This window comes from Gymnoscopelus microlampas (assembly GCF_963454915.1).
Source record: "Gymnoscopelus microlampas genome assembly, chromosome: 1".
Classification (NCBI taxonomy): Eukaryota; Metazoa; Chordata; class Actinopteri; order Myctophiformes; family Myctophidae; genus Gymnoscopelus; species Gymnoscopelus microlampas.
Window position 1 is genome coordinate 13,592,304 of NC_139962.1, and position 19,127 is coordinate 13,611,430.

General features: G+C 45.3%; 1 protein-coding gene across 3 annotated transcripts in view; it reads right to left on the reverse strand.

Moving 5' to 3' along the window:
• The window catches only part of lrp4 (low density lipoprotein receptor-related protein 4), a 113,788-nt gene that overhangs the window by 63,125 nt on the left and 31,536 nt on the right, over positions 1 to 19,127 (reverse strand). For all 3 annotated transcript variants that reach the window (XM_084062783.1, XM_084062782.1, XM_084062784.1), the window contains exon 2: positions 1,490 to 1,636. In XM_084062783.1, the coding sequence (XP_083918909.1) occupies positions 1,490 to 1,636 (147 nt within the window). The remainder of the gene's footprint in view (positions 1 to 1,489; positions 1,637 to 19,127) is intronic.

The following is a 19,127-nucleotide window of genomic DNA, read 5'->3' on the forward strand; positions in this document are numbered from 1 at the left end:
TGTACAAAGCTTAAGGGTCCATTTGGTTCCATTTGTACAATCTCTGAATTACAAATGGATGAATGAACACTGAGGATTTTACTGTGAAGTGAACACTGACCCGCTGACAGTTTTATGGCGCATAGGTTGGTTTGTGCAACAAATGCTGACGTGATGACTCCGGAATACTGTCAAAATATAAGAAAACTATTAAAATGCGATATACCCTACTAATGCAATAAACTGTCCGTGTCCTGATGATGCAGGAAACCATGTTGTAATGTATTCTGACCACATTCAGTAATTACTATATAATACAAGCTGATTTACAAGCCAATTTTGTTGTTTTCATCAGTCTGCTCTTCAGCCCTATGGCCAAACATATATTAACAGTAAGGAAAGTCACACAGCAAGCTAAATAAGTGACGACAGTCTTTGCCTAAGACCCTAAGTGGACATTGTGGAGTTTAGTGACTAAAAACAACATATCAAAAGCATGTCGATAATAATCAAAATACCTGCTAGGCGAGCTGCAAATTGGTGCCCAGCATCAAAGTGCTCACTATTACCCCCTTTGGGTCGTTTATTGCTGGTCTGCCTCCTGAAATGAGAGTGCAACATTTGCTGCAATACACCCTCCGACCAGAAGGGGCCAATAGAAAACAAATAAACAAATACATTTGAGCCAAATTCCAATACCAAAATCTCTGCTCACTCGCTCACGCCGCTGGTGATTTGCTTTTGGAGGAACCGAAACCTGAGAGAGAGTGAGCTCCCCAAGTAGCTTGGAGCGAGAATCAGCGAGTGTACATCAAGTGTAGACTTCAGCGAGTTTTGCGGAAGTGTTTACTATCTGTTTTTGGACAAACCATCTCCTCTGCCTACGGGATTGAAACTATGCTGTCTAGGAGATGGGATCTAAAAGCTGTGCTGTGTCACAAACTTCAAGGAGCGAGCCGAAAACATTTGATCTGCTCATATCCTAATAATGCAAACAAATCAGTGCGTGCACGTGAGTCTATCAACGGTCCAAGAGTGAAAGTTTCCCACTTCATTAAACTAGAAGAGATACTTAAGCGCATTAATATACAGTATATCTGAATAACAGTGATCAACGCTACTGAAGCAACAAATTAAATGGTTTGATCGTTAATATTTGCAGAATTGTAAATAGAATTTGTTTGCATGGGTGTGGGAGAATGCATGTCAAACAGCTCAATTCATAGAGAAATACAGTGTCCAATACAACATGACATGTGGAGGAGGGAGGATGAAAGCAGGCAGAAATTTGAGTATTGGAATGCGGTTATCAGTCCAACCTGCTTGAATCCTCCAGACTCGCATCTAATCCTCGCCTCCTCACTCGGAGGCGGGACTAGGGTGCGGGTGGAGGACGCGAGTGACGTGTGCGAGTGTGGAAGTTAGAGTATTGGAATTTGGCTTGGGGAAAAAAGAATGGAGAGAGAGAGAGAGAGAGGTTAGGGATTGAGGTGAGGGAATGTGGACTCACTGCATCCATCCTCGTCACTGTGGTCCCCGCAGTCATTGTCACCATCACATTGCCACTGGGCAGGGATGCAGGTACACTCCCCAAATGCGCTGACCGCGCACGTGAAGTGGTTCCTCCCACAAGAACATTCCGCACTGCCCCGCACTCCTATACACAGAGAAAACAGAGAGAGACACACAGGGCTTATTAACATTGCTCATATCCCAGCAAATGGCACACACCTTTAATAGACCAAATCATCATGACATCACCACAACAAAAATGGACTATTCTACATCTTATCTTGACACTAAATAGACCATAGTATTAAACAAACTTTTGCAGATATACCGGAGTCTAAGCAGCACCGTGTTTGAGTGAAATGTGGTCAAATTTGACCCAGAACAACCGCAGATATAGCAACGTTTTACAGAGTTTTACACAATGCTAGCATTTCTGAAATTCTGACATATACTTTAATTTAAAAACAGGTCAAATGAGAGATACACGATGGAAAACCACCAATTCAAATGAACAACAAATGCAACGCAGAGGAGAGATGAGTTTTCATTTGTTGAGAAATTAGTTTGCCACACAGAACACAAGGTCCAGACACAGCAGAAAAACACAAGAAAAAGTACTTAAAAATCAATTTAGCATATACACAGTAATTTGGACACTTTCTGACAGTACCACCCATCTCCTTCTCCAAACAGTATAATAACTCCTCACGACAGGTGCTGAGAATTACTGTCAAATATGACTCACGATACATGAAGCCGTGTGTGTAATGGGCTTAGCGCCATTCAAACAGCGCAATAAATATACCTGACCTTAATACAACTGTTATTATATCACCATGGTGTGTGTGTGTGTGTGTGTGTGTGTGTGTGTGTGTGTGTGTGTGTGTGTGTGTGTGTGTGTGTGTGTGTGTGTGTGTGTGTGTGTGTGTGTGTGTGCGTGTGTGCGCGTGCGTGCGCGTGCGTGCGTGCGTGCGTGCGTGCGTGCGTGCGTGCGTGCGTGCGTGCGTGCGTGCGTGCGTGCGTGCGTGCGTGCGTGTGTGTGTACACAGAGTGAGAGAGACGCTATCATAGCTCCTCAGGTAATTTTAGCTCCTTTGAATAAACCACGCAGCTTGTGACGAACTTCTAAATGTCTATGTGTGCATTTTGATGTCTGAAGCTTTTGTGATAAGTAGGCCAGGACCCCATTACAAAAAAGCCCTTCTCAGTTACACGGCGGCCTACACACCCCCACGAATCTCTATACAAATGCAGGTACTCTGAAAAACGGCATGCCAAAACGGAGAGATAAAGAAATGCAAATGCGGGCCAGCCGTGTGACCGTGTCCTCTTATTCAACGTTCCCTTTGGGGATTTTTCTGAGGACATTTTCTTCAGAAAATTTAAACAAACAAACAAATAGAAGGGAAAAACTCCTCTGCAGGTGTCAAGCGGACATTGTTTGGCTGTAGTCCATGTTATGGTTGGATACTGGGAGAATGATATCATTTGGCATGCAGTTAAAATGTTAAAATTTATTGAGGTAAACAACAGACTCCTTTGCCATAAATAACGCTCTAAATGTAGGGTTCCAGTCCATGATTCTGCTCGATAAACAAACCTAGGACCGCATATACTGTATCAGTGCCACTGCGACATCTTATTTATTTATATTCATATTCCATGGCGGTATTGCTGTGCACAATTTAGTTTTTCAAGGTAAGAGGAGAGATCCTTTTCATCCTGTGTATGTGCAAGGTCCATTAAACATTCAACACTCAACAAGTGGACAAAAAAAACAGTGCAACAAAAAAACAACTACACAACAATATAGAAAATCTATATATACACAGATTTAATTAATTCAAAATCACTTTAAAACAAGGCAGATACCGCAGTGCGTACCACTTGGTATGCTCGGTTCCTTCCATTCCTTCGCACAGTAACTTCCTGGTTTGTTCTGGCATCCCTAGTCATGGGGACTAGGGACAACTTTCTAGCTAATATTGTTGTAGTGAAATTGTTTTTAAAAACAGTTTTAATAAGGATATGTCTATCAAATCAAGCTTTATTTATAGAGCACATTTAAAACAATTGAGATTGACCAAAGTGCTGTACACAGTAAAATGTAAGCATCAACAAAACATTATGCATGTGCACCCACATACTGTATAGTATTATATATGATTTTCAAGTTGTAATGTTTGGTAATCCTTTTAGAAAAGCAATAAGCCACACGAGGCCGTGGTTTACCGTCATCATTTTACGGAGGGTCGGAAGCCCTCTGCATCAAATACTTTTTTCCAGATGATGTGAAAAATATATAACAATGATAAGACACATGAGATGTGTTGGCTATTTTCCTGTACGACAATGCATTCTGCACCATAATTCTTCTCAGTCATAAAAACGTTATTATCCCCATAACAATTATTTATTTGGGGATCAGAAATGACCTGGGCGCCCTGGCCTGTCAGAGGTATTACCCAGAAGAACATCAGAGCTGGTGTGAGTGGTCTCCCTGCTCTGAGACAAACACCATCATCTTCATAAATATGGCAGTAAATCGGGGGCTATTTACAGGCAATAAATAAACCTTCCCATCTCACCTTCACTGTGAAGCTCACTAAGTAATGACCATTGTTGTCTGTCCTGTGTATACGTGCAGCCTGTGTGTGTGTGTGTGTGTGTGTGTATCACTGAAAATGGCCTGCAGCAACAGTTTCTTGGAACGTGTGTGTGTGTGTGTGTGTGTGTGTGTGTGTGTGTGTGTGTGTGTGTGTGTGTGTGTGTGTGTGTGTGTGTGTGTGTGTGTGTGTGTGTGTGTGTGTGTGTGTGTGTGTGTGTGTGTGCGCGCGCATATGTGCGTGTGTGTGTGGTTCCTGGCCTCTTCACAAAGGCATCAGTCAAAGCCAGGAGGGCCTGGCACAGAAAATCCCAGTAACCTACAGATCCCACCCACCGCACTAAATTAATGGTCTCTTTCTTTTCCTCTCACCCTCTTCCCCTCTCTCTCTCTCTCTCTCCCCTCATTCTTCCCTTTTCTCCCATCCCCTGTTCATGTTTCCCCTTCGGCTGCCTCCCATCCCTCTATTCTCTCCTCCCACACTTGCACTCCCCTTCATTCCCCTACATGCTCTCTTCTAAACTGGGGTGGGGGCAGGGGTGAGGATGACCTAATCTAACTCATTCTGATTCTCCCTCTCCCGTTTTGGCATTCTGTGTCCTTATATCTTGGGTGCCTGGGCCCTGAAGGCACCCTGCTGGCTTCCAGACAGACAGGCTGACTAATGTTGAAATACCATGACACATAGGCACAGAGACAGAGAGAGAGGAGGGGGGGGGGGGGGGGGCTTGGGGGATAGCACTGAGTGATATGTTTGAAATCACGAATCCGAGATAATCACATGGATATCATTATGGATATACTGTCACCAGCTTATATTTGCAAAATCACAGTGATCAGATTGATGTTCACTGTGATTCCTCAGACATGTTAACTACTAATTGTGTCATTTTGTCATATTTTGAGTTCAACTAAGTTGAAACAATTGGAGAGAGAGAGAGAGAGAGAGAGAGAGAGAGAGAGAGAGAGAGAGAGAGAGAGAGAGAGAGAGAGAGAGAGAGAGAGAGAGAGCGAGAGAGAGAGAGCGAGAGAGAGAGAGAATAGAGTATATAATTTGGAATTCTGTAGAGTGTGGCTGTTGGCCACGTGACCAGAAATTTGAGTCACGCTGACTCATGCTGCTTATTATAGGAATATCAAATTCACAGTGATTTCTATTCATTTTTGTTCAATTGTTATTGTATGTATGTGAGAGTATGTCTTATTTATGTGTGTAAGGTGTGAGAGTCTGTGTATAAGGGAGAGCGTGCGCGTGCGTGTGCGTGTGTGTGTGTGTGTGTGTGTGTGTGTGTGTGTGTGTGTGTGTGTGTGTGAATGCTCACATTTCTGGCTGTGGGTTTACACTGGTCTAAATTAGAAGCCAGCCTGTGCGCTGGAGCAGAAGTCATGTCACATGAAGCCACATGAGACGCTCTGCATTTGTCAAATACGCTTTAAAAAGCACGGACCGTTGGCTCGGAGAACATACAAGAGCTTACGAACAAACCATAACATACCAAACCACGCACATACAGGCACACACACACACACACACACACACACACACACACACACACGTTGCCATGCATGAACAGATGGTCTGAATGCTGTGGGACGTTTCAACGTCTACTGAGAGATGATGCAAATGAAGCATCTATAAATATGTACATCTGTCCTAAAAGACAGTCGGTGAAACAGTCAGGCACTGATTGTTAAGTGCATGATCCAGTGAGGGATGTCAAGAGTAAAGTGTGTGTGTGTGTGTGTGTGTGTGTGTGTGTGGGGTAGGTTCAGTGTGCACGGTGAATATGGAAGGTGTGTTGAGGCGGCGGTCTCTCAAAGTGCAATTAACTCTCTCAATCTCACTGTGCAGGGACTGCAGGGGCTGTACAAGGCCAAAGCTTCAGTCACAAAGCAAACGGCGAGTTAGGATAGGCAGTCAAATACAGCCACTCACTAGGGCTGTCACAATTATGACATTTTACATTAATTGTCGCACAAATAATTACAGTTAATGATTTTATTGTGTTTCTGTTGTTGAACACTGGAACATTACTCTTTGGCTTTTAGGCGCTCTGATGTATGTGTTAAATGACAAATAACCTAAATATACAAAGAAATGACTGACATATTTAATAACGTTATACTTAAAAAAAACTTTAAAAGTGGAAATAGGTGATCTACAAGCTCACAACGCATCGCATTGTGACACGCTGGGAGCTTGTAGATCTACTATTTCCACTATTTTTTTTTAATGTATGAAAACTTTTCAAAACATCAACGATTGTGACGAGTATCTCAAATAATTGCGATTATCTCAAATAATTGCGATTATCTCAAATAATTGCGATTAGGCGATTATGTAATAATAGTGACAGGCCTACCACTCACCCCCCAACCCTGCCTGACAAACGACCACTAGCGTTTGCGAAAGGTCCGCCCGCGCCGGATGGAAAAGGACCTCCAGCAGAGTGAAAGCTGAGAGACCACCTCCAAAGACACTTCGCCGGGTGTTTGCTGCTGCAGCGCACGCACGCACGCACACGTCTGTGTGTCTCTCTTAAAACAGGCAACTGGGTGCAGTGCAAGACAGGTGGTCCTCCAGGGAAAACATGCGGGCTACAGGCCACAAACCCCATGCTGCCTAATACCAGCCCACCTACAGCAGAGTGAGCCACCACCTGACGACTACAAACACCAACCTAACCAAACCAAACCCAGTAAAGCTATTCTAAGCCCAGAGAGGGTTGGCCAGGCCAGTGAGGCCCAGTGGTGTAAAGTACATTTACTCAAGGACTGTACTTAAATAAAATTGAGGTATTTTTTACTTTACTTGAGCATTATACATTTTCAATACTTTTACTTCTATTCCACTGCATCTCAAAAGGCAAATATTGTACTTTTACTCCACTACAATTATTCTAAAACTTTAGTTAATAGTTACTTTGTAGATTTGGATTATTACTACAAAACATACATTAGCCCTATATACATTTCAGCCATTTGAAAATAGCCGACCTACAAGCTCACAATGCATCGCGATGTGAAGCATTGTGAGGTTGTTGATCTGCTATTTTCAAAAGATTTTTATACATTTCATACATTTGAAAACTTGTGAAATGGGACATTCTGCATAATGACTACTTTCTACTTTTGGTACTTTAAGTACATTTTGATACCAATACTTTTGTACTTTTACTCAAGTCAATTTTGAATTCTGGACTTTTACTTGTAACAGAGTATTTCTACATTGCAGTATTGATACTTTTACGTACAGTAAGTAAAGCATTTGAGTACTTTTTCCACCAGTGACTGGCCACCCCAACTCACCTCATGTCTAACATGTGTGGTGCACAGCCCCCCCCCCCACACACACACCCCCCAACACCCCCCCTGCCCTCCAACGTAAGACATTTGCTGTCGTTTAAATGTGGAAGTGGGGAGAACGGTGCAGCCAACGCACACACAATGACATCCATAGATGCTTCCTCCACCAATGATGTCAAACAGCTTAGAGTTCATTAACCACAGACCTCCCCGCAGACAACCCGGAGGGTCCTCTAGCACTGTGTGGGTGTGCTTGCATCTGTATGTGTGTGTGTGTATGCAAGCATGAGTGACTGTGTGCGTGAGTGCGTGTGCTTGTGTGTGCTTGTGTGTGTGTGTGTGTGTGTGTGTGTGTGTGTGTGTGTGTGTGTGTGTGTGTGTGTGTGTGTGTGTGTGTGTGTGTGTGTGTGTGTGTGTGTGTGTGTGTTTTGTGCGTGTGTGGAGGTAGTGAGGTGTAACACTGGAGGGGCGTCGACTGATTGCTTTTCTCCACCGCTATTGACGACAACAAGTGATAAGCAGGAAACGGGAGAGGAAGCAGAACAAAACAGACCACCTGAAAACATAAGAAGAAGGAGCATGACTGGAGGACTCAACCTCCTTTGTAAAACTCTCCTATCCTTCTCTTTCTTTCTTTTTCCCCCTCTTTCTTTCTGTCCCTCAGAATTCTTCCGCTCCTGGTGTCAGGGCAGTAAAAAGGCGTTATTGCACAGGGACAGCTGTGTCTCAGCACGTCAACCGCTGTTCCTCGGTCCAAACAACCGCAGTACATTCAGCAGCCTCAGTGTTAACGCACAATTGCACGCGCAATCACAAAGGACAGGACCGACGGTGCCCCGCCTAGCAGGCGGAAAACAGCGTTCCTCCTCTCTGCTCTCCCTCTGGGAAAGTCTGAGAGAATGGAGCAGTGATCATCCATGGAATGGAGCTACTAGTTCCACAGTAGTAGTCATGTCTTTCCCCCTTCTGTGCTGGGTATTCTTGTTATAAAAAGGTGTTAATGTGTGTTAGCCATGTTCAGTGTTTTAGAGACATTTAACCACTTAAACCCTTATATAGTGTATCATTGTATGTCAAATAGCGAAAATAGAAAATAAATCTGCAAGCTCACAACACGTCACATTGTGACGTGATATACTGCAGATATGCTATTGTCGCTGAATGTTCACTGATTCTCGCTGCATGATTCCACATTTTCGCCTAGTATGACATGCACAGACTAGGGAAGTAAGGATTCACCAGTCTATAGTTGAGCCAAGTATCAGGCTTGCAAGTTTATACTGACTTGATCTATTATGCAAAAAACTCAATGCAGTACAAATATGTCTTGGTTTTACCTATTTCTAGAAAAAAACACTACACCCAACAGTGTGGTTGAAATGACCGTGTCACTTCAATCTTCTTTCGATTTGTCATGCTAAAAGACTGGCCTAATGACAGGCTTTGGCTTGTTTCGAAGTAGAAAGTAGCCCAGAGAGAGAGAGGTTAGATAGAGGGAGAGAGCCTGATCACACTGTTAAAAGCGTGGGGCTCTGACACCAGAATGCATTACAATACCAGAGTGTAATTTTGTGCTCACGGGGATGACAATTTGTCTGAGAATTGCCCGGCTGTCAGTGAAAAGGCCACCTATCAATCACTGGTAAATGTGTGGTTTCTGCAATGCAACGGGAAAGCATGGAGACAGCCAGGTGCACAGCCTATACTTTTTGTCGGCATTGAACTATTCGGACGCAGGGGGACAGTCTGCATGTTAAGTCCATCATAACGACTTTTTAGACATCTCATCCTCATCATCTATTTTCCCACCCACTCCGACTCCACATTCCTTACTGCTCAGTGCTTCCACAACCACTTCCTCCTCCTATCTATCTCTCTCTTTCTGCTTCCACATGTTTCCCCTCAGATTCTCCGGTTCCAGGACAGGGAACATGTGTCGGATTCCCGAGTGGTCGGAGGCTTGGCTCCGGGTCACGCCGGCTTGCCAGGAATATGCCAATAAAGCCCCATCATCCCTGACCTCACATCGCTGCCTCCCTCTAGGCATCTCATCTCTCCTTACTAATTTGGCCCCATCGCGGGCCAGGTCCAAGCCTGATGTGGGCAGCTGAAACCCACAGGGGCACATGTTGAGCACAGGCGGGGGAGCAAACGTCAGGGAGAAGGATGGAAGAATAACATCGCTTGAGTGCCATGTTTTCAGTAAGGGGGGGGGGATGGGGGTGGGGGGGGGGGGGTTGAGAAACTTGTGAGGCGCAAAGTTAATGCTTGGCGCTGTCGTCGTGGTGGAGTGTGTAAATGGAGAGTAACGCACACATAATGCAGTTTGCAGCTTTCAAACGGATGTCAACTCTTCAAAGGGTCGCCTCAAGAGGCCCGTCATCACCAACTCATCCTCCTGGCTAGCATGCACGTCGATGACTCACTCACTCACTCACTCACACTCACACACACACACACACACACACACACACACACACACACACACACACACACACACACACACACACACACACACACACACACACACACACACACGGTCCTGTGTCACTGGTGGCATTTGGTCAGCAGCAGGGTTCTTTTCTCGCCTGCTCATCTCATCCTTTTTATTAAAAGTCTCTTGTTATCACAGCGTAGCGCTCAATCACTTTCTTATAAAGTAACATGGTGGGAGTGTATGCGTGTTATTATGTGTGTGTGTGTGTGTGTGTTGGTATGTCTTTCATGCTGGGTTTTTCTGACACTCCCTTCCACCATGTCTGACAGGAGGATTCATAACAGGGCTGGTATTGCATATCCATTAGCCGTGCAAGCCGTGTCACACATACACACTTCATTGAATTCCATCGACCACAAATTCCTTCCCAAGCCCGTAAACGTAACACTTGCCTTTAACTACACCTAATTCTTAAAACAAACCCCAAAGCAAGACTTGACCATAGGCCTGTTTTTTTTCGCCTGTTGATTTCGTCCCAATATTGTGTCAGTTACTAGCTCTGGTGTCACTTCTAAGTATAGTGTTGCAAGTTTCAAATAGAAGTGGCTCTTATGTTTAAACCATCCAGTTTATAGTGGAAATGCGAAGTCTGTTGAAGCCAAGCCAAGCCATTTGGTCGAAAGTAAGCTAAAGAACGGACGCAAGACTCTGGCCAAAGTTCGTATTTACGATATGAAAACTATGCTCTTGCGACTTAAAACATGTACACACTTTGGAAGTGTTCTCTTTGAACCGCAACACTGGTGAGTCGTTAATTATTTCAAGCTGCCTACAGTTAGCGTTGCACTCAGAACACACAGTCTGGTGGATTGTCATCAATTAAAATAAGCTGTCATTTGTAGTTCTCTTCATGGATTCATTGCTTTTAAATGCTCAAACAATGTACATATGGCTCTGCTGCACTTAAGTATGTTATTTGCTCTAAATCAACCCTGAGACGGTTGCAATTGTAGCTTATTATTTTGTCATAAAGACCTTTTTTTTTTTATAATAAAACGAATCGTTGAATATTCACATCAATATCCTTGACCAAATCCCAACTAACTTTGATTGCCCGCCTCACAACCTGCATTTTGTTGAATCAATGGACCTGCCATCATGTACCCCTGTCTGTCTTCAGCAACCATCTCAGTAAGGCAGACATGTTTTTTTTATTACAATAAGAAAGAAGAAGAGCGGCAGCAGCACGCAAGTTGGAATCAGAAAGTAACAAAAAAAAAAGCTTTGAAGGATTGGCATAAATATATTTCCTCAACACTCTCTCCCCTAATGCAACAACAGGCCAATTACATCCCAGTAATAAATCTTTATTCTACTGCGGCAGGAGGTTAAAAATAGGACCCAGGAGATCAAAGCGGGGCAGGGAAATGAAAGGATAGCGCTGTTATGAAGCCACACAGTCACACAGTCACACACACACACACACACACACACACACACACACACACACACACACACACACACACACACACACACACACACACACACACACACACACACACACACACACACACACACACACACACACACACACACACACACACACACACACACACACACACACACACACAGAGCAGTGATCGGTGGCAGGCCAGCAGGCTCTCTGAAGTCAGTTCAAAGATAACAGTGACTTGGCCAAGGATGAGTGGATGGCTGCTGGATGGACATGTGGGCTGGCATGGGATAGGGTGGTAATGGTGGTGGGGGCCATGGTATGTGTGCACGTGTCTGTGTGCATTTGTGTGTACGGGTTAGCATGTGTGACGCTGGCGCGTTTGTGTGTACGTGCATGTGCATGGGTGAGAGTGTGTGCGAGCGGCGCACACGTGTGTATAATTGTGCATGGTTGCGTGCATCTGTGTGTGCGTGTGTGTGTGTGTGCATGTGTATATGTGTGTCTGTGTCTGCATGTATATGGGATAAAGGGATTTGTGGATGGGGAGCGAGATTAAATGTGAGTGAAACAGCAGGAGAGAATAAAAGACAAGTAGAAAGTGAGCAAGACAGATGCAGAAATAGACAGGGGGGGGGCTGATCTATGGGGGCTTGGGGGTTGGACCGGGAAATGGGGGAGAGGGGGCACGCTTGTCATGCTGAACTTCATTTTCCAACACTGTCAGCCCCTTTCTGATGACTTTGGCCCATCCAAACTGTGCTTATGTGGCTTTGCGGCAGTGCATTAGTGTGTGTGTGTGTGTGTGTGTGTGTGTGTGTGTGTGTGTGTGTGTGTGTGTGTGTGTGTGTGTGTGTGTGTGTGTGTGTGTGTGTGTGTGTGTGTGTGTGTGTGTGTGTGTGTGTGTGTGTGTGTGTGTGTGTGTGTGTGTGTGTGTGTGTGTGTCTCTCTCTCTCTCTCTCTCAGGGGAAGGGCAGTCTAAAAGGCAAAAGTGTGCCTCCAGTTATTGAAAAGTCCCCCAAAGACTCTTTCATGAGACGTCATTTATTATAATGGGAATTATTATAATGGGAGTTCACTTTTGTTTCAGGGGGCTTCTCAATGGAACAAGCTGAATGGAAGCTACCTTTCCACATCGACCCAAAGCGCCAGAGGAGAGAAAATAATTACAGATAATTATGCACACAGGGTAAAAGCAAAGTGAGCAGAAACGCATACAGAAACCCACCCACACACACGTGTAGGCACTAGGCACACGAAACCTGGGACACACCGTAAAGCCATTACATTATTACTGGAGGCTCTGCTCAAGACGTAGCGTGTGCATAACAGATCAAGACATCCAACAGTTACAGTAAGACCCTCATAAGACCGTGCAGCAGGACACCCGTGGCCACTTTTATGAAGTGTGGATGAGAAGAAAGTGGGCCGTAGGGACTCAAGAGAGAGACTGACAGAAACAGGAAGGAAAACGTGTGAGAGGAAATAAAATATAGACAGATGAAGAGGTGAGATGTGAGATAGAGAGGGAAAGGAAAAGCCGAGAGAGAGAGAAAGAGAAAGAAGGGGGAAGAAAAAGAGGGGCAGGTAGAGTGTGAGTTCTCTCTATTTGTTCAATGGCAGCATTAGGAATGCCACACCACGGAGATGAAATGGCTGCTGTAGGGCCCCAACTCAGAGAAAGAGAAGAGAAGAGAAGAGAAGAGAAGAGAAGAGAAGAGAAGAGAAGAGAAGAGAAGAGAAGAGACGGTGGGTGTGTCCACAAACAAGTGACTGAGAGAAAGACGGATATTGAGGAAATACTGTTTGTGCATGAGTGTCATTCAATTTAGTGCAATGAAAACATGTTGCTTTCAACGAGCGTGTGTGTGTGTGTGTGTGTGTGTGTGTGTGTGTGTGTGTGTGTGTGTGTGTGTGTGTGTGTGTGTGTGTGTGTGTGTGTGTGTGTCCGGGCCTTGCAGTGTAAACAGCTCAGGGCTTCGGTCTGTGAACACCAGACTATTGGGCAATGTGCTGAGTGAGCACTCAGTGTGCAAGCCCTCTCTAATCCACAGATTGTCCCCTCTCTGTGTCCAGCTGACCCCTCACCACCACCCCAAACCCCCTTCCATACATCCACCACGGCAAAGGCTCTCTACCATGGAGGGCCTCTCCCTGCCACTGTAACAGCCCAGAAAACATCACAGCTCGATGGGAAGAGCCATGTGCTGCATGATAGGAGACCTGGCTTTAGAGTGTTGGACTGTTCATTGCTGTGAATACACTACAGCAGCGAGAGCTCAAACACTTCCTCCTCATCTGAACATGTATTGCCTTAAAGCCCGCCGTTATATCAGAAACCCTCCCAGGGCGGAGAACAACAGACCAAAATAACTGAATCCTCGCCCAGAACAAAACAATAAGAGTTTTGAACAACAAATACACACAGGGCGAGCTCTTTTCTACCCGAGCGGCCATTGTTCCTGTCAAAGCAAATCAGAACCACATTTCTGGGTTGTAAAAAAATAACGAATAAATAGAATAAAAAAGTGTTGGACCTCCCCGCTGTTTGAAATGAAAGTAGCAGATACGACAGGAATGTTAATGTCCCCGCGCTTAAACCGGGGTCCCGGCTGGATTGAAATCCTCACGGGTCACAGTGAAAGCGGAGAGAGGAGTGGGTAGAATGTTGTGCTCTGCTGTAACGGCTGTCCGACAGAGCCTGAAAGTAGTGGCTGAATCTAAATCACACTGTGAGGCTAGGGAGACAATTTTACTGCTGCTAGGTTAGTTTTTCTACAGTTCATGTGGAATGTTAGCAAGACCCAAGTGTGCAAGGGTTTGCGTGCAGACGCGCATGTGTGTGTGTGTGTGTGTGTGTGTGTGTGTGTGTGTGTGTGTGTGTGTGTGTGTGTGTGTGTGTGTGTGTGTGTGTGTGTGTGTGTGTGTGTGTGTGTGTGTGTGTGTGCACGCTCGTGCATGCGAACGTATATTATGCAGGCATGTGTACATGTGCACGCATGGCTGTGCATATGTACACATGTGCATGTGTTTGTGTGCATAATGTGCATGCACGTGCTTGTCTGAGTCTGTGTTAGTATGTGCGTGTGCGTGTGCGTGTGTGTGTGTGTGTAACCCAAGCGTCTGGCATGGGTCCAGTCCAGCACAGGGCCCGGTGGTCTGTGTGCGCTACACAAGCCTCCTGTCTGGGCCAAACCTCCAGACTAGACCCTCCCTGCAACTCAAGCCTCCCCAGAGATAAGAGCCTCACCCTGGGCCTGATCGATCACCGGCTCCACCCCCAGCCTAGGACAGGGGTCTGGGACCCGTGCCCGCTGACAGAGTGAAACCCAGCCTTGGTACAATTCAAACCAGACTGAGGTGGCATGGGGGAACCTGGTGTAGAATGCAAGACTTAAACTAGCAATGCAGCTTTTTTTTCTTCTTCTTTTCTTTCTTGTGTTAAATTCCAACATTTTGAATTGACCTGAACTGCACTGAGTTGAACAAGTTGTACAACTAGATAGATTTGAGCTTGCTTCTCGTTCCTCTTCCCCCTTCCCTAAGTCCTAAAACAATTAGGTGAGGAACTCTATCACAAAAACACAATCACATGTGTTCCTAACAAGGTTTCACCCAAACAAGGACCTCCTTTGACTTAACATCCAGAGAACACAACGTTCTTTAACGCCTTTTCAAACTCACAAGCGCCGGTTGCCAGATTAGCGTTTGATCTACGTCTCTCACTGCGACCTCAGAATGAAGGGATAAGTGTAATAACCGGAGGGGATTAGTCCATCCAGGCACGCTGTAACTCACTTTATGGACTCTGAGCGAGTCTGCCTGAGGAGAGGAGGCATGGAGGTCCAGAGATTCACATCCCTCCCGTTTGAATTTCTTTGCTGATAAAGTACCAACTGTTAGCGCTTCAGCTCCAGGCAGTATCCCCTCTGGTTAGTACTGGGTTCGCTATATGATAACCACGGTCTGGAGCTGAGGCAAAAACAAAGCATTGGAACATTTTGGCACTCCCTAAGTGTTTGTCAGTGTGAATACTGCCCTTCTTTCCTTACTACATTGATCCAACATTGACCATTGAAATGAGCCGTTGAACGCTCAAAAGACCACATATTCTTAGTGTTCATTTAACACTGAAGAGTATACAAATGGAACCAAATGGACGCATAAGGGTCCATTTGGTTCCATTTGTACACTCTTAACTCATTGAGTGCCATTAACGTGTTTCATGTGTTTTAGCGCTATGGTGCAACGTGCCATTAACGTGTTTCACGTGTTTTTGAAAAAAATAGAAAAAAAACTAAAAAAAAAAAGAACCCAAGATATCATTATCTGAAGATTTGCAGCTCCATCCACTCCTTGTTTAACTTGTTATAACTGAAAAAGGCTGTATTTCGCTTCCTAAGCACTTTTTTTTTACTTTGAAAAAATAAAAAAATAAAAATCGTAATGGCCAGAAATAAATAATAATAATTTGGGCACTCAATGAGTTAAGAGTTACATTTACAATGGGACTTTACTGTGTATACCTTAGATTAGATGACACTCTTATCCAGAGCATCTTGTGATTAAGTAGGCAGCAAGGGATGCTTGTCTTTGCCTGAGAGGACCTGAGACCTTCAGGTAACAATACAGCTTCTCCTGTTCACTTGTTACCCCAAAAACTCTCTACAGACAGATATGGAGGTTCTGTCTGTTAACCATCACACTTGACGACCGTCCTTTGAGTTCTGATGGGAACATCCCACTGGCAACAGGATCAAACTGATGAAACAAAGGAGACACTTGTCATGCTAGCATGCTGTGTGTGTGTGTGTGTGTGTGTGTGTGTGTGTGTGTGTGTGTGTGTGTGTGTGTGTGTGTGTGTGTGTGTGTGTGTGTGTGTGTGTGTGTGTGTGTGTGTGTGTGTGTGTGTGCGTGCGTGCGTGCGTGCGTGCGTGCGTGCGTGCGTGCGTGCGTGCGTGCGTGCGTGCGTGCGTGCGTGCGTGCGTGCGTGCGTGCGTGCGTATGGTATGGTATGTGTTAAATTGGTGACTTGGAAGGCAGAGCCATTCCAGAAGTGAAACGGACAACCTGGTGTTTGAGGGCTTGAACAACCCGCCCCCCCCCCCCCTCCCCCCGTAACCACCCCCTCTGCTCCTTTGAGAAAAAAAGGGAAGAAAACGGTAAACACAGACCCTTCCATTCACAGTAATTTATCCCTATGGCGGAGCCTTCTTTCCCGGCTGCAATAGCCCCCTTCCGGGACTGCCCAGCAGGATGCCTGCGAGTGGCGTGTGAAACTCTCTCGTCTCCTTCGGCTCAAAAGGGAAGGATGAACAATGGCCCTCGCCAGGCGCAAGGAGCTACCAACAATCCCTTTACTTTCTCTCTCTCTCTCCCTCTCTCTCTCGAGATCTCCTTTGCTCACTGCCTTTTTTTCTCTCTCTCAATCTTTAAAAAGTGAAACCACAAGCTATTTGTGCAAAATAAAAGAAAATCCATCCATGTGAGGTGGTCTCATCAAAGGGGCAGACGATTCTTGATAAAAAACGCTTTCTTCGTCTCCCCCTCGCTGTCTACATTTACCTCCTTCATCTGACTCTTTTGTTTTATTTCACCCATCCGCTCTATCCTTCTTCTTCCCCCACTCCTCACCTCCTTCCTTTTTTTGGTAGCAGGGGAGGGTAAATTGTCTGAACGGATGCAGGGGATAATGTTGTGCCTCACATTTTTCTGGGTTTCTCAGGACCCCAGCTGACCCTCCCCATTGCCCGAATAGTGGAAACGTGGGTGACCCCCGTCTCCCCGAAAGCCCTGGTTGCTCTCCCTTACTTGAGGCGCCTACGGCTAATTCAGGGTGTGGGTGAAAAAGGCAAACCTTCACACTAACTAATCACATATCTGTTGAGGTCGACAATTATGACCAAAGTTTGATTCATGTCAATGCCCCCTGTACTCTTTCCATGCACACTACAGCGAAAAACTCTTTCAAATGTTTGTGTCGTCCCCCGACGGCAGCAGAAAGTTAGCCAGCGAGCTGCTGTAATGTGTAGATAATCAGCTGGCGTGGCGTTCATCCAACCCGACCTGAGCCGGGCCAAGAAACTCCCCTCAAAATGATCAGTCAATAACTACATTCAGTCCCGCTAAGGGGGTAAATCAGGAACTCAAGAGATAGTTCTCTGCAAAGGAAGAGTCCCGACAACAACAAGCTGCGCGGTTCCTTGCCGGAGGCCATTTTCCCCCAGAGCTCAGCCATTCACCGCTGGCTCCTACAGAGCTATTGAGCATTCACCCTGCACCTCCACATCCCCCGACAAGCGCAACAAAAAGCATTTCAGGGCAAACGCTCCCCGTGGTTCCCACACTATTTCACCTGTCAAATGCTTACAAAACAGACGAGGGAAGGCCAAATGCTCTTCAGGGGTGCCACAGCTCACCTCTTGCCAGCCCAGGCACCAATAAAGACATTGTCATTCCTCCTTTTAAAAAAGGATACACTATATGTTTCCCCCCCCCCTTGCTATCATTGCTGCCTTCGCTTGCAGGTCACCAGGCTTGGCAGGGAGGGAGGAGGAGAGAGAGAGAGAGAGAGAGAGGGAATGAGGGAGGGAGAGAAAGAGGGAGAGAGACCAGCAGCCCCAGACCAGAGATCACCACCTGGGTTAGGCGCAGGATAACCTTTCAGGGCAAGAAGTGCCCTGAAAGAACAGGAGTATTTAGTCACCTGGCAATGACGCTAGCACCATCAATGCAAACGTTGTCCTTCTAGGATAGAGACGATGCACTAGATGCAGGAAGTGTCATGTTATGAAATTGCAGCCGCACCTGCAATGACAGATGTCAACGAGCTAGCGAAGCATTTGAAAAAAATAAACCAAACAGGACTAAGAACTTCTCTCCAAGGCAAACATTTACAGAGGTCTAGGATTAGACTCTGCAGGATGTGTGTGTGTGTGTGTGCGTGTGTAGAGAAAAGAGATGTGGCCTGCTTTTTTCTGCCCTAGTTTGGATTAGAGACGATTCACTAACTATACAGCTATCGATTTGACAATGTTCTGCTTTACTATCTGTGCAGTGCACACTTGTATGTGCGTGTGGTTAATGATGCTCAGCTTCACTGAGGCTAATTATAGGCTATCTCTGGCAGATTTAGTTACTATGGAGTGAATACCGGGAATTCATTATGTGCTTAATAGCCACACATAAAACCACAAACCTGCCCCAACACACACACAAACACACACACTGTGAGCAGTGAGTGAGTGAGTGAGTGAGTGAATACAAGAAATTCTGGCGAAAACACATTCCATTAGTGTGCTCAAAAGCAAAGCAAACAACAACAGAGATATAACAGCTTTTGTTTAATGCTTTGAAACAAAAAACAGTCAACTGGAGCGCCACTCCAAACCCACACTCGGCTTGAACCATGCACGCTGGCTCTAGGTCGACTCTGAAATACAAGTCTTACAACTCCAGAGTGCAAAAACAAAATAACAGCAACCCACGCCATCGACCAAATACAACCTCCCTTTAAACATTTGAGTTAAACATAACTCAAATGGTTGCTTCACCAGGTCGGTCTCTGGTACTGATAATTGTAGTTCTTAATCTTCGTTTTTGTAGAAGAAAGAGGGAGAGAAGTCTGTTTGCATTCTAATAAATACAAAAAAGTGGCACAGAAAGCGAAAAGAGGCTTCTGATCCTGGGAGAGGATTCATGTGAATCAATCCACTAAGGAGGTCTAAACCGTTATATTGTCTCCGGGTAACAACTGATCTAGTTTGACAGTTGTGTGCGATAACTAAGCCCCTCCGGCGCAAAATTGCTTTGTCATTAGAACTGTTAATAGTTCA